This window comes from Camelus bactrianus, chromosome 4, assembly GCF_048773025.1.
Source record: "Camelus bactrianus isolate YW-2024 breed Bactrian camel chromosome 4, ASM4877302v1, whole genome shotgun sequence".
NCBI classification, from domain to species: Eukaryota; Metazoa; Chordata; class Mammalia; order Artiodactyla; family Camelidae; genus Camelus; species Camelus bactrianus.
Genome location: NC_133542.1, coordinates 47,565,288 through 47,579,562, shown reverse-complemented (window position 1 = coordinate 47,579,562; position 14,275 = coordinate 47,565,288). Strand labels below are relative to the sequence as shown.

Below are 14,275 nucleotides of genomic sequence, written 5' to 3'. Positions count from 1 at the left end.
CTCTCTGAAAATGTCTCAGATCTCAGTTCTTACACCTGAGGGAAAGTTATATTCTGAGACTTGACCAGCCACATGCAGAGGAGCCCTGGTTCCAGTGTCTAGGCAGAGAGCATGCCACCTCCCAGGAAAAGCTTCGTTTTGCAAACTGTGCACCTCACTTGGCCTGTTTCCTCATTTTTGGTTAATAATCAGAGGATGATCTTAAATTGCAAAGTAGAGACTAGTGGAAATGACATGATTTTTGGTGCTTCCAGACCGGGCAACTGGCATCCAGGCCCACCTGGGTGACCATCCTCTGAGCCTCAGTTTCTCCATCTGTAAAATGAGGGCCCCGGGTTAAATGCAGTTTTGCCAGCTCCTACAATCCTAGGCATTAAACATTCGTCCCCGCAGCCCCTCTCCGCCAGGTTGGCAGTGAACAGGGTTAAAACCACGACTTCCTCAGAGGTGAAAAGGTGCGCAAACATTCCGACCTCCCCTTAGCTTGCCAATCCGATTGGTGCCTGGCCGGGCCCCTGCCGCCTATCCCGGTCGCGTCCGTCATCTGGATTGCTAAAACGCTCATTTGCATAAAGATTCCTCCGAAGATCTGGCACACGGGGTTGAACTGGAGTCTTCGTCCCTTTAAGAAAAGGAGAGGCACCCTGTCCCTAATGGGTCTCGGCACTGCATTTTCTCCTCGCGGATCACGGAGTACACTAAAAACGTCCCATGTCCCCAACAGTAGGGATCTCTTAGTGGCACACTGAGCGGGTCCCAAGGGAGGGTTTGGCCTCCGCACGCGGCAGGCTCAGGCTGGCAACCTCTCGCCCTAGGAGGCGGCGGGCTGCATGCAAGGCGGGCCCGGCTGCAACGCGGGACCCCGGCGCCCTGAGGCGCGACCCGGGGGCTGGCGCCGAGGCGGCCGCGGGAGGCTGCGCGTGCTGAAGTGGAGAGGTACTCCCGCCCAGGACCCGGGCGCAAGACGGGCGGGGCCAGGGCCGAGGTCTGGCATCGGTGCTCTTGGGGGTGGGCGGGGCGGGGCCTGAGGGGGCGGACTGGGGGCGGGGCGCGCGCGAGCCCGGGGAGGGCGGGGCCGCGGCGAGGGGCGGGCTCTGGTGGCCCGAGTGTCACACACGCGGCGGTTCAGGAGGCGGCGGTTCAGGAGGCGGCGGCGGCGGCAGCGGCAGGCGCCGCTGGGACGGGCACGGGCCCGCGGGCTCGAGCGGGCGCCGGCTGCCTTCCTCCGTTGCTCGCTCGCTCTCCCGTCCGCTTATTCGCCCGCCGCGGGTCCAGGCTCGCCTCAGAGCTCTGAAAGGAAGAAGGGGGGCTGGGGACGCCGACAAGTTCCCGCAGCAGCCGCGGATCCCGGCCAAGGCGGAGGTTACGGTTCCGACGGGGAAGAAGCGCGCTCCGAGGGGAGCGCACGACTAGAGCGTCCGAGGCGGGGGGCGCCAGGGCCTTTCGCTCTCTGTGGGGCCGTGGCCGGGATCCCATGAGACGCGCCCGAGAGGGGCGCGAGATCCGAAGCCGAGGCGGCGCGCGGCGGAGGCGGAGGGCGGTGCTGCAGCTGCCGGAGCCCGGGAGCGGCCGGCAGGAGGCGGCGGAGAGAACTTGAACTTGGCGTCGGGAGCGGGCGCCCCGGACGCCCCTCTCCGGGGCTGGGGCGCCGAGGGACCTGGGAGACAGCTCTGCCCCCCGAATGGCCGCGGCGGCGGACCAGGCTCCCGCGCCGCGGCCCTAGGCGGCCTCTCGCCATGGCCAAGTGGCTGAACAAGTACTTCAGCTTGGGCAACAGCAAGACCAAGAGTCCTCCGCAGCCACCGCGGCCCGACTATCGCGAGCAGCGGCGCCGGGGCGAGCGGCCCTCGCAGCACCCCCAGGCCGTGCCGCAGGCCCCCGCGGCCGCCTCGGCGTCCTGCGGTACGGCAGCCGCCTCCTGCTTCTCAGCATCGTCGGGATCGCTGCCCGACGACAGCGGCAGCACGAGCGACCTCATCCGCGCCTACCGCGCACAGAAGGAGCGCGACTTTGAGGACCCCTACAACGGGCCCGGCTCGTCGCTGCGCAAACTGCGCGCCATGTGCCGTCTGGACTACTGCGGCGGCGGGGAGCCGGGCGGGGGCCAGCGCGCCTTCTCGGCCTCCTCCGCTTCGGGCGCCGCGGGCTGCTGCTGTGCCTCCTCCGGCGGGGGCGCCGCCGCGTCCTCGTCCTCGTCCTCTGGCTCCCCGCACCTTTACCGCAGCAGCAGCGAGCGGCGGCCCGCCACGCCGGCTGAGGTGCGCTACATCTCCCCCAAGCACCGCCTGATTAAGGTGGAGAGCGCTGCGGGCGGTGCAGGAGATCCCCCGGGGGGCGCCTGCTCCGGCGGCCGCACCTGGAGCCCGACGGCCTGCGGAGGCAAGAAACTGCTCAACAAGTGTGGCGCCTCGGCTGCGGAGGAGAGCAGTGCCGGCAAGAAGGACAAGGTAAGGCGCCCCTCCGCCTCACCCGAGTTTCCAGAGCCATTGTGCTCACGGGGAAACTGAGGCACCGCTCTGGTTCCGAGTCCCTACAACCACTTCGGGCTAGCACCCTGGAGTCAGGGCTCAAACACTACTTCCCAATTCTGCCTCCTTGCACACGCTCCCCCCGACACTCCCCCCGGCCCCCGGCCCCGATCGTCGGCCTCCTGACACAGTCTCTTTCGCTGCTGCTCTTAAGACGTCCTCTCTCTCAGCCCACAGCCAGGTGTCCGCTTCGAAAGTAGCCTGACGGGAGCGACCCTCCCAGCCTTGCCGCCAAAATAGGCAGCTAGCCCTTCAGCCCCCGAGGAGAAAAATCAGAGAATCAGAGCTGTCACGGACTTAAAAGAGTGTTTACTCTTGTCCACCCCGTCTCCCCCCATCGACGATTCTATAGATGGGAAACTGAGAGGTCCAGAGCTGGGAATGGACTCGCCGGATATTACACACTCTTGGTGGCAGATCTGGACTGGCTGTCTCTGAACGGCTGTATGTAAATTCTTCTAAGCGCCCTGCTCCACCCCCTGCGCCAGGTTTCCAGATGGGGCGGCCTTTTGTACTGGAGCTTCACCGGGAACCACACGCGTGCTTTTCCGGTTGAAATGTGCTGGCCTCCAAGAACGCTCCACTTCGACCTGTTAGTTCCTCTAGCGGCGCAGGAGAGGGGTCCCCCTACCTGGGCCAGCTGGAAGGAGAACCACCCCTCCAATCTTCACCTTACTTCTTGACCTTACCCCGACCCCATACTGTCCCAGGGATGAGGGGGACTATTTTGTGCAACCCCCCTCCCTGAGAAATCAGACCATCTTGATCTCCCACCTTTGAAGCAGGATAATTACAGCCAGACTGGGCCCTCTCCTTCCCTTTCGCACTCCTGTGACACCCTCCCTTCTCCCATAAAATAATACTTGTTTTGTCTACTTCTGGTGGAAGGCAGTATTTTGATTACATCTGAGGCCTGGTGCCCTGTGATGGCTACCAGGCTACTGTCCCTCTTGTTCTCCCTCAAACCCCACCTTTTCCCAAAGGTAAACTTTTGTCCAGGTGTGGACTAGGGGAGGCTGATAAAGAATCTGAGTTTCTTTTAGGACTGGATGTCCAGATAGGAGTGAGACAGGCTCTTACCTGCCAGCTGGTGCTTGGAAAGGGATTTTTTTGTTTTGTTTTCCAGATAGGAGGAGTAAGGGGATGCCCCTCTTAATTTTTCTGCCTGACTTCCTCTCCTCAAGATCCCAGGTCTCCAGAGTATCCCCTCCCTGCTGGGTCTGCTGAATGCAGCATGGGCAGTCTGAGGATTCCACCTTCCACCTCCCCCTGGGGCCAGTTTGGGGACACATCTCAGAAGCATGGATTCTGGGCTTCCTAAGGACCCATGATGTCACCACCTAAATGATAGGGTGCTGGGAGCCTGGTGGCTACCCAGGTGCTGCCTTAAGGGCAGAGGAGATTTCTCTGGGAGCCCCTAGGATCACAGGGTTGTGGTCAATCTGTGAGGGAAAGAGCAGAGAGGCTGTATGGCCCAGGCTTGGCTAGGTGCTGGCCTGGGAAAACCTCAGGTCCCTGGAGACAGAATGTGTGAGGACGGCCCAGCCTAGCTCCCTGGAGAGATTCACTGGACTCCCTGCCTCCCACCTGTTACTCCATGGCCACCTCCCAGGCAGGCAAATCTCCTTTCTCTCTCCCTGCTTGTGGTTCTGTCTGCTCACTAAAGTCTTCCTTTATGGCTTTCAAACTTTAGTAAACATTTTCCCTAATTATAATTAAGACTATTTCAGATACTGAGGAATGATAATTTTTATAACTGTGATGTCCAGCGTGTTGAAGACTTGGCTCCGTTCTGCCAAGTATTTCTTACAGGTCTTCTCTGCTCTCCCCTGCTGGGTACTGGAGCAGGGTTCCTCAATGAATAGTGTGGCCCAAGCAGAAGTGTGCACCAGTGCTGTGATGGGATGGCTTACCGGGAGGTGGTCACGGAGGGCCACTATTGTGGTTGGCTGTGGAAGAGAGCCTGGTGCTTTGTGGAACTGCAGGAAGGCCCTGTGGCCGGATTTAAGAGGTTAGAGTTGGGCAGGACCCCAGAGGAGCAGGAGGGCCTGGGTCAGGGGGCACCTTACCTTGTAAGCTAAGCACAGTAAGAGCATTTAGTTGCTAAATGATGTGAGCAGATTTGGTTTTTTAAAAAAAGATCTCGGGACTGCATTTCACCTACTAGGTTGTGACTTCGAGCCCTTTGATATTTTAAGAAGTTGTTGCAATACAGACTCGATACTCAGGTCCTTGGAGTCAATACCTCCAAGGCATTTCAGCTACCAGGCGTTTTTTTCTAACAAGCAGGAGGGAAAGCTGCCAGAGAGGGTCATACTATGCATTGCTTCTCAAACCAGCACCTGGAGGGCTGGTTAAACCACAGATTGCAGGACCCATCCCGCACAGAGCCTGAGTCACCACACGTGGTGTGGGGCCTGAGAATGTGCATTTCTAACAGATCTCCAGGTGATCTTTTGCCACTGATCCTGGGACCACACTTTGAGAACACTCATGCAACAGTGGCTTTTTAACCCTCTCTCTGAGTTTTCGGCCAGAGCTGATTTGGAATGCAGAGACTACGTCATTTCTGCCCTCCTTGTAGGGCTGCCTCCTAATCTGGGCCAACACTCACCCCATACCCGCCCCATTCCTGTCCAGGCAGCCAAGAAGCAGCCTGGTTTTCACATTATTTCCAGCCAGACAGCTTTCAGAAGGCCAGGCACATTGCAGATCCAGCCCTGAACACCCTAGAGCCCGCCTTCTGCCCCTCACCCATGGATCCAGGAAAACCCACTTCTAACCCACTTAATCTCAGGTCCAGCTTCTTTTTATCAATTGCTAGGGGATAGGACAAGAACCTGTAGGGCTGTTGAATGCCCCCTGTGTGTCGGGCTGTGTTTTTGACGTCGGTCTGTGTTGAGAGTTGCTGTGGCGTGGAGTAGGAGCTGTTGGTCCACCAATCCTCCTTTCAGGACCTCTGCTGCCAGCCCTACCCTCTCCTGCCTCCTTCAGTACCTGGGCTTCCCTCTGTCGCACACTTAGGCAAACTCCTATTCTCCCAGGTGAGTCCCAGGGCATACACACTCCTGGTCACAATTTGCTGCTTCTGGCCAGCCTCCGGTTTTTCCCTTTTAGAATCAAATGCTGGAGGGACTGTGTTTTCAATTTAAGCAACTTTTACCCAGCACTTATTTTGTGCTCAGAGATCTCTCTGTACAAGGGTGACCTAGGAGGGGAGAGAATAAAGGCTGCAGAAGACTGGGCAATAATCTCTGGCCTGAGCCTCTGGAGGAGACCAACATACATTGTCTTTCCATCATTTGTCTCCCAGTGTTTTTGTCTTGGGTAATTTACTGAGGTCTTCACCTAGGAGGCAGCTTTGAGCTGGATTTAGAGATGGAAGTAGAATTTCAGCTCAGGGGAAGGGCTGACTGCAGCCTGCAGGAGTACTGACGTCCCAGTGTTGTGAGTGTACGCGTGTATGTGAGTGTGTGTGTATATGTATGTGTGTGGGCACGTGTGTGTATGTACATGTGTATACAAAACCTCAACCGGAGTGTGTTCTTGAAAATCAGAGCTTTCTTGCAGTGGGCCTCACTTGGGGAATGAGAGATGACAGTGTGAGATAGGTGGGGGCCTGAGTTTAGACCTCACAGGGGAGTCCTTGAAGACTGTTGAGCCAGGAAAGGGACACTCAGAACCATGGTTGAGGAGCATCCCAGGCTGTAAAGAACTGCTGCAATCTGGGGGAGATGGGGCTGGAGTTAGGGGGCAATTGCAATATAATCCAGGTAAGAGACAGTGAGGGCCTGAGCTCCTGGGAAGAGACAACAGAACTTCAGTAGGTAGAAATATTATTCCTTCAGGTTGTCTTTATAAAAAAATAATGATGACAAAAGAGGACAGTAACTTGGTAGGTCTCCTTTTGTGCAGCCAAACAGGTCTCATCCCGTTATATTTTCTGCTGAAGTCTTGTTTCTTTTATCATAATTAAGTAAATGTTGTTTCCACTGCAACTGAGAAAGTCAAGATGCACCATGACATCAGTTTCCCAAGTTTTAAATACATGCTAATGTGTACCAACACTTTATATTTTGTCAGCATCCACAGTTGAGTTAAATAACATGTTTCCCAAGGAATAAATAATATCATGTCTAACCTATTTAAAAAAAAAAAACAAAACACTCAGCAGACAGTCTCTGAGCAGCCTGCTAGGCAGGGGAAATTTAGAGAGAATAAGTTGTGGCCAGCTTTCCAAGAGGGAAGCGTCTCAGATTTGCAGTTGAACACCAGCTTCTCAACATCTAGTCTGGGAGACTGAGACAGTTAATAAGACAGTGTCGCATCCTGAGGCATGCCAGGACAGAGGTGTGTGCAGAGGGCTGGGAGGGCCTCAGCTCTGTCTGCAAAGTCAAGGAGGGCTTTCAGGTTGAGGTGACATTTGAGCTTTTTCCGTTTAGAAGCTTGTATCAAGAGAATGGTTGGAAGCCCTGAAGGGTGGGAGCAGCAGGGATTGCAGAGGGAGGTTGGAGCCACAAAAGGAAGAGAGTGTCTCATGTGCCTTTTTGGGGAGTTGTGACTTGTCTTTTTGGTCTTTTTCACATCAGCTCATTGATGTGTAGCTTGACTGAAGCTAGGGCCAAGCATGAGCTGTCAGTCATTTCCATTTGGTTAACAACTGTGGTCTCCATCCAGTTCTTAGAAAGTAATTAGCTGAAAAGGTAAGAGCCAAGCTTGGTAGCTGTGGTTTGGCTTGGGACACTTTCTCCTTTGAAGTTCTGTCCCATGAAAGTAGTGAGAGAAATGCTGCTTATCAAATCCAGTTTTTCCCATCGATTCCCCAGAAGAGGAATATATTCTTCAGGCTTCAGGCTAATCACTTCATTGGTCATTTAATCCTCACAGTCACCTTAGAAGAGGGTTACACACTGTATCAGTTAGCTATTGCTGCATAACAAATCACCCCAAACTCAGTGATTTTAAACCAGGGATTAGCAAACTTTTCTTAAAGGGCCAGATAGTAAATATTTTTAGGCTTGCAGGCCAGACAGCCTCCATCACAACTATTAAGCTCTGCCATTACAGCTTGAAAGCAGCCATATACAATATATAAAGGTGTTCCAATAAAACTTTATTTACAAAAACAGGTTGCTGGCTTGTGGTCTGTAGTTTCCAACCCCTGCTTTAAATGATAAACCTTCATTATTGTCCATGGACCCACATGTCAACTGAGTAGTTTTTCTGGCCTCAACTGGGTTCACTCAGGCATCTACTGTCAGTGTAGAGTGGGTGTGCAGCCCTGCCAGTCCTAGCTGGGCTCTCTTATGTGTTTGGAGGCACCTGGTTTAGGATGGCCATAGCTGTGTCAGTTTGGCTCTGTCTCATCTTCCAGTGGGCTAGCATTGTTCATATGAGGGTGGCAGGGCTCCAAGAAAGTAGAGAAGCCCATATAGTTTCTTGAGGTTAGAAACTGCTACACTGTCCCTTCTGTGGCATTCTGTTCACCAAAGCAAGTCACGAGGCCAGCCAGGATTCAGTGAGAAAGGAGGAGCTGCAAAGTCCCGTGGCAGAGGGCAGGGATATAGGCAGGCCATTAATTGGGGCTTTCAGTGCCATCCCTCTACCATGGGTAGTCTTATCCCCATTTTACAGATAAACCAAGGCTTAGAGGTTACGACTTGCCTAATATCACATAGCTACCAAGTGTCAGAGCTAGGATCACACCGATGCCATCTAAATTCAAAGCCTTTATGCTTTTCATCAATTTGTTCCACTCTTTTGGACGATTTAGATGGCAATAGTAAGGCTCTGACATTGACTGAAATGTATGTTGTGTGTCTCCCCCTCCCCTTCACTTACAGTTCCTCTTCTTGCACTCTTCTGCCCTAATTCCTCTCTCTTTCAGTCTGGGCTTTGGTGGTCCCCAAAGGGGCCCCAGAACTGGCTTTTCTCTCTCCCTCCCCTATCTGCCTCTGAGATCCATAAATGAGATGTTAATGCAGCCCTTGAGTTATTACATAGAGAAATTCTGCACACAGAGTTGGCGCTTCCCAAGGGATAGCTGCACAGAATGTGTCTCTTGTAGCTGCCATGTCTTCTCATTCTGACACCAAGAGTTCCCTCCCTCCAAGGATTGGCCAGGCTGTGTGTACTCTTTTACAAACAAAACAAAACAAAACAAAACAAAACAAAACAAAACAAAATAAAACAGTGGTACTTTGGCCCTCGTCAACAAGAAACCTAAGTTTCCTGGAAGGAGATCAAGTGACCATCTTCTAATCTGACAATCTCAGAACATAACTGATTTCCCCAGACTTAACCCTCAAGACCTGACCTCGTCCTCTCCCCACCCTGAAAGCATTTCTGCCCCATAAAAGAGGCATTAAAAGGCAAATCTGAAACAGGTGTGGCTTCCTCTGGTCATTTAACCGAAGCTGAACTTGCCTATGGTCAAGCGCTCCCCTGTGCAGCTCCATTTGGCATTGACTTTCACATCTTATGCTGAAAGAGCCGAGGGGTAGTGTCCTATGGGGAAGGGATAGATCAGGCTGGGCCCTAGAAAATAAATTGGAATTTGTGGCTTCGAAGCAGAGATCTGGGTTGCAGGCTGGCTGATGGCCTAATCTCCGCCTGCTTTCTGAGGGGAGTGTTCCTGCAGGATGGAGATGGTCTGCAGTGGTCTCTGCCACCCTGACTTTGTAACTTCTGTTTGGCTTATGTTGACTGAGGAATTGCCACATGTGGGCCACTGTCAGGAGCTGTGTGGTACAAGGATGAACCACGGGGTGGGTAGTGCTTGCCTGTAAGGAGCTTATCTTCTGGTGAGGACACAGGAACCAAGGTTAGAACACAGCTCTGCATGACAGAATTTATCTATAATCAAAGTGGTTTGGGTGAGCTGAGAGCCATCCTGGCAAAGAAGCTGTTCTGGGCAGAGCCTTGATTCCATGGGGCTACAGGAGAAGCAGGGTCAGGAGGAGATTCATTTTAACTGAGGAAAGTGGGGAAGGCTTCTCAGAGGAGGAGGCATTTGAGTAAGAAAGAGTAGTCAATTGAAGGGGTTTTCCACAATAGCAGTCCTAGCCAGCACTTTCATTGCACATACTCTGAGCCAGGCACTGTTCTTTGTACTCTATATGCATTAACGCATTTACTCCTCACCAGAGTCCTTTGAGGTGGATGCCACTGTCATTCCCATTTTACATATGAGAACACTGAGGCAGAAAGGTTAAGTTACTTGTCTAAGGTCACCCCTTCAGTGAGTGGCAGAGATGAGATTTGAAGCTGGATCCAGGGTCTTTGTTTTTAACCACTGGCCATACCACCTCAGGCTGTACAATCTCGAATGTTCTCTGCCTTATTTGTGGCTAGACTTAAATTCTTTATAAAAATCCCATCTGTTAGCATTGTAGGAGCTACTGATTCCTACATTTAGGTAAGCATTCCACAGCTTAAAGGACACTTTCACACCTATAATTAATTTGATTCTCAAAGTCACTCTGTGAGGAAGGTGCTGTCACCCCCATTTTATAGATGGAAAAACTGAGGGTCCAGGAAGTGGAGCCTGCCCTGCCTCCCAGAGGTACTGATTGAGCCAGTGGCCAGGCTGTTGACCTTGTTCTGAGCGCAGTGCTCTTTGTGCTGTGGTGGTCTGGAGGTGGCTTGGCCAAAGCTCCAGTCCACAGGAAGGGTGACAGCCTGATTGATTTCCGGTTCTTTCCATGTTTTGATTCTGAAACACTTTACTGAGACCATTAAGGAGCATCGACTGAGGACCTTGCTTCCACAATGGAATTTTCCTTCTCTTCCTGTTTGGTATTTTCCAGTAATATTTCTATTAATGTTTCACTTTCAGAGGCACTGGCTTCCTGAGAGTTTGCTCTTTCTCAACTGCTGAGCCAGGAGGAATTGAATTTTCCTCTAAATCATTCAGTTCCTTTCCATTTTCTCTAAGGGGAGCTCTCTCTGGATTTCCCATTATGCTGTAGAGGAAGGATCTTGGAGGTGGGTCCAAAGGATGGAGAATTAGTCAGGGCCCTGGGGAATGACTCAGGCCTCGTGTTTTCCAAGCAGAACTTAAGAGTAATGGTCAGAAAGGGGCTTCCCGAGGCTGATGAGGGGAGAAGTGACTTGACAGGTGGGTTGGGGTGGTGGGGAGGTGGATACCACTGGCCAGACCCCGAGTCCTCAGCTGGACCAAGAGAGCCCATACCAAGTCCTTTCTCCTCATTCATTCATTCAATAGGTATTGTTGAGAGCCTGCTACATGCTGGGTATTGTTCTATTTAGATACTGGGGATACAGCCGTGAAAAAAACAAAAATTCATGCTCCTCTGAGTTTGCTGTCTCATGAGAGGAGTCAAGCAAATATAGTATGTTGGGTAGAGAGTGCGGAGGAAAGTAAAAGCAGAATGAGGAGGCTAGGGTGGGCCTGAGTTTGGGCTGGGGTGCCATTTCAGACAGGTGCTTGGAGAGGGCTTGCTGAAGGGTGTGCTGGTGTGATTCACATGGCTTTCGGAGAGAAGTGCATTCCAGGCGGAGGGAACAGTCAGGGCAAAAGTCCAAGGCAGGAGCATGCCTGGCTGCTTCAGGGAGATCAGCATGACTGAGTGGAGCAGGTGGGGAGGAAGTGGGGAGAGGAGGTCCAGAGGTGGGACAGGGGAGGCCTGGGAGGCACTGAAAGGGTCTCTCGCTTTAACTTTGGGTGAGATGGGAAGTCAGTCAGTGGAAGTTCTGAGCAGGGGAATGACATGATCTGACTTGGGTTTTGAAAGGATCGCTCTGGCTGCCTAGTGGAGAATAGGTTGGAGGGGCCCAGCCAGGAGGCCAGCTTGGGGAACATACACCCACTGGAACTCGAGCACTAGCCATAGGTGATGAGAAGAGATGGGACTCAGGACATCCTGAAGGCAGAGCTGCAGGATTTCCTGACAGATGAAATATGAGATGTGAAGAGGGGTGGAGAGTCAAGAATGACTCCAGATTTTAGCCTGAGCAGCTGGGAGGGTGAATTGCCATTAGCTGAGATGAGGAGGACCCCGGAGGTATAGTCACAACTCAGCCAGTGGAGTTGCCCCAGCAGCTGAGTCCTGGGGCTAAGAGCAAGACACACTCTGCCCTCCAGGGCAGTGAGCTTCCTGAGAACTCAGAGAAGAGAAGGCATGGGCCGCCTCTGTCTGAGGCTAGGGAAAACCACCAGGAAGAGGAGGCCGACAGGTCCAAAGAGAGGTGCAGATGGGCATCCTAGACAGAAGGAATTCAGTCCACAGTGATTGAGATCAGAATGGGAGCCCTTCTGAGTGCAAGCAGGTGTGGCCTGAGCCTGGGGATTCCTTGGTATAAGTACAGGTGATCAAGGAACGAGGCAGGGGGTTGGGTGTGAAGGGCTACCTGCCACTGGTCTAAAATTGCCCCAATTCTCTAAATTCAAGTACCCACTTGAGCCAGTAACCTGGGCAGGATGGATATGAGCCTGGAGCCTGCCTGTTTTGCTAAGCAGAGCATTTCACTGCGGAGCACTTGTGATTGTTGGGGAAGTTCTCCCTTATCAGGGGGCCCACCAGTACGCGGGCTACGAGGAGGAGGCAGAAAGAACGAGGAATGGAACTTCCCCGGTTTCTCCAGCTAAATTCTAAAAATGAAAATGACCAGAAAGTTCTTCACAGTGAAGCATCACTGTTTTGTGGGACATGCACTCCCAGAAAGCCAGACAGCTTCATAATCCTCCTGGTGCATTCCAAAGGCACACATGTGATTTGGGGCCCTCGTGGCATTTGAGGAATGGTGCAGCCCCTACCTGCCTTCCTGTGTGGGGCAGTTGCAAGTTGGCTGTGTTCTGAGCAAGCTTGGATTTTTTAGTATATTTCAGTGTTCATCTCTGGGGTAACTTTTTCTTCACCTTTTAACAAAACTAAGGTAAGATTGGTATGGAAAATGCAGGTAAGCAAAACTAAAATAGAGATCAACTCTAATTCTCCAATTGAAAGAAACCACTGAATATTTCACTCTTTTTCCATTCAGCCCCTTTTCAATGCATATATATATATATACACACATATATATATACACACACACACACACATTTTTCCCTCCACAAACATTAAGTAATATTGTGTGTATCTATTTATGTTCTTTTTCGCTGAAAGGCTTGGAAGGATGTCTACATTGTCTTAAACATTCAACAACAGTAATTTAATGTCTGCCTAGAATTCTGGTTGCCTACTTAGGCTCTCCATTATTAGGCTCTCTATTATTAGTTTTCACAAATTTAACAGAGTGTAATGAACATCTTTGTAACTTAATTCTTTGCACAAATAAATCTAATTATTTCCCTGGGATTGATTCCCAGAATTGTTGGGTAAGAAAGGTAAAAATTTTGATACATGCTTTCATATTGTATTCTAGAAAGACCTTACAAGTTTGTGCCTGTTTAAGGCAGTTTAGTTTAATCTGCAATTTCTTGGGTAAACAGTGCATATGTGCATTGACCACTTGTGTCTCTTTTTCAAACTTGTATACTTCTATCTTCTCTCATCCTTTCTGCCACAGGGTTATCTTTTTACTGATTCGTGAGGGCTTTTGTGGATTAAGGATGGCAGCCCCTTGCCTGCCATTTGGGTTGCAGGATATTTTTTACAAGTTTGTAGTTTGCCTTTCGGCTCTGTAGCTGGTGATTGTTTTTGTTGTTTATACTGAATTGTTTTCTGTTGCTGAATCGGTCTTGATGTTCTTCATGATTTCTTGAGTGTGCTGCTTAGAAGAGTCTTCCGTACTCCAATGTATTTTTTTCTAATCCTTTGGTTCGTTCGTTCCTTCCTTCCTTCCTTCCCTCCTTCCTTTCTTCCTTCCTTCCTTCCTTTTCGTTTTTAACATTGACATCTTAGTTTGGAGTTTGATTTCAGGGTATGAGGTAGGGTTTTAATTTTATTTTTATGAATGACCAGTCTGTGTCTGGACATCCTCTTCTCTCTTGCTCTGTGATCTGTCTGTATTTCTCCACGTGCCTTTGTAGACTTCAATATTTTGACTCCGTCTCACCCTGACTGCATTTAGGTCTCAATTGCTATTATGATAATAATGATTTCACCTTGTCTTTATAAAATGACACCTTCTGTCTTCAGATACCCATGCGCTTATTACACATTCAATTCCTGACACCTGAGGGAAGTAGTTGGGTGTTAGCACTACATCTTTGGATGCTAGACCTGACACTGTGGGTGAGATGAGGCCAGGAAAACTTCGGCTCACCTCTGATGTAGTCGGCTTCCCTCTCCAGGACCAGGGGACCAACTGTCTAAGTATTTTGGGGGCAGCCATTTACTGTCTGTCCTGCTTTTGTGGCCTTATCTGGGAGTATCTGTTTCAGCTTTGACACGGTGACTTTTGTGGAGAAAGGGATGCAACATTCAGTCCTCCATGCATCAAACACTTTTTAGACACCTACCATGTTACAGCAGTGGGCTGAGTCCTGCGGACAGTCAGCAATAAGTAAGCCCCAGCGCTCTAACCCAGAGCCCAGGAGGCAATGTTGGAAAGGCCCAGGAATATCTCTACTGCAAGGCAGAGGGAGTTAAGTGCCAGGCCAGAGAGGCAGGTGAATGACCCTGAGTAGCGAGGAGCACTGGAGCCTGCGGTGGGCAGTAGTGGAGCAGGCTGTGGGTGGCAGAGCTCAGACTTGAAGAATGGGTAAGACTTGAAATTCTTGTGTCATGTGGGAACTACATTATTTTGGTCATTTATACTTTTTTAACACCTACAGAGTCCAA

The 14,275-nt window shown here is 51.3% G+C and overlaps 1 protein-coding gene across 1 annotated transcript in view; it reads left to right on the top strand.

Annotated features, from left to right (window-relative positions):
- The first annotated feature begins 1,171 nt into the window (after positions 1 to 1,171).
- The window catches only part of SHB (SH2 domain containing adaptor protein B), a 126,132-nt gene continuing 113,028 nt past the window's right edge, over positions 1,172 to 14,275 (top strand). The window contains exon 1 of the mRNA XM_010952907.3: positions 1,172 to 2,447. Coding sequence (XP_010951209.2) covers positions 1,737 to 2,447 — 711 coding nt within the window. The 5' untranslated portion in view covers positions 1,172 to 1,736. The remainder of the gene's footprint in view (positions 2,448 to 14,275) is intronic.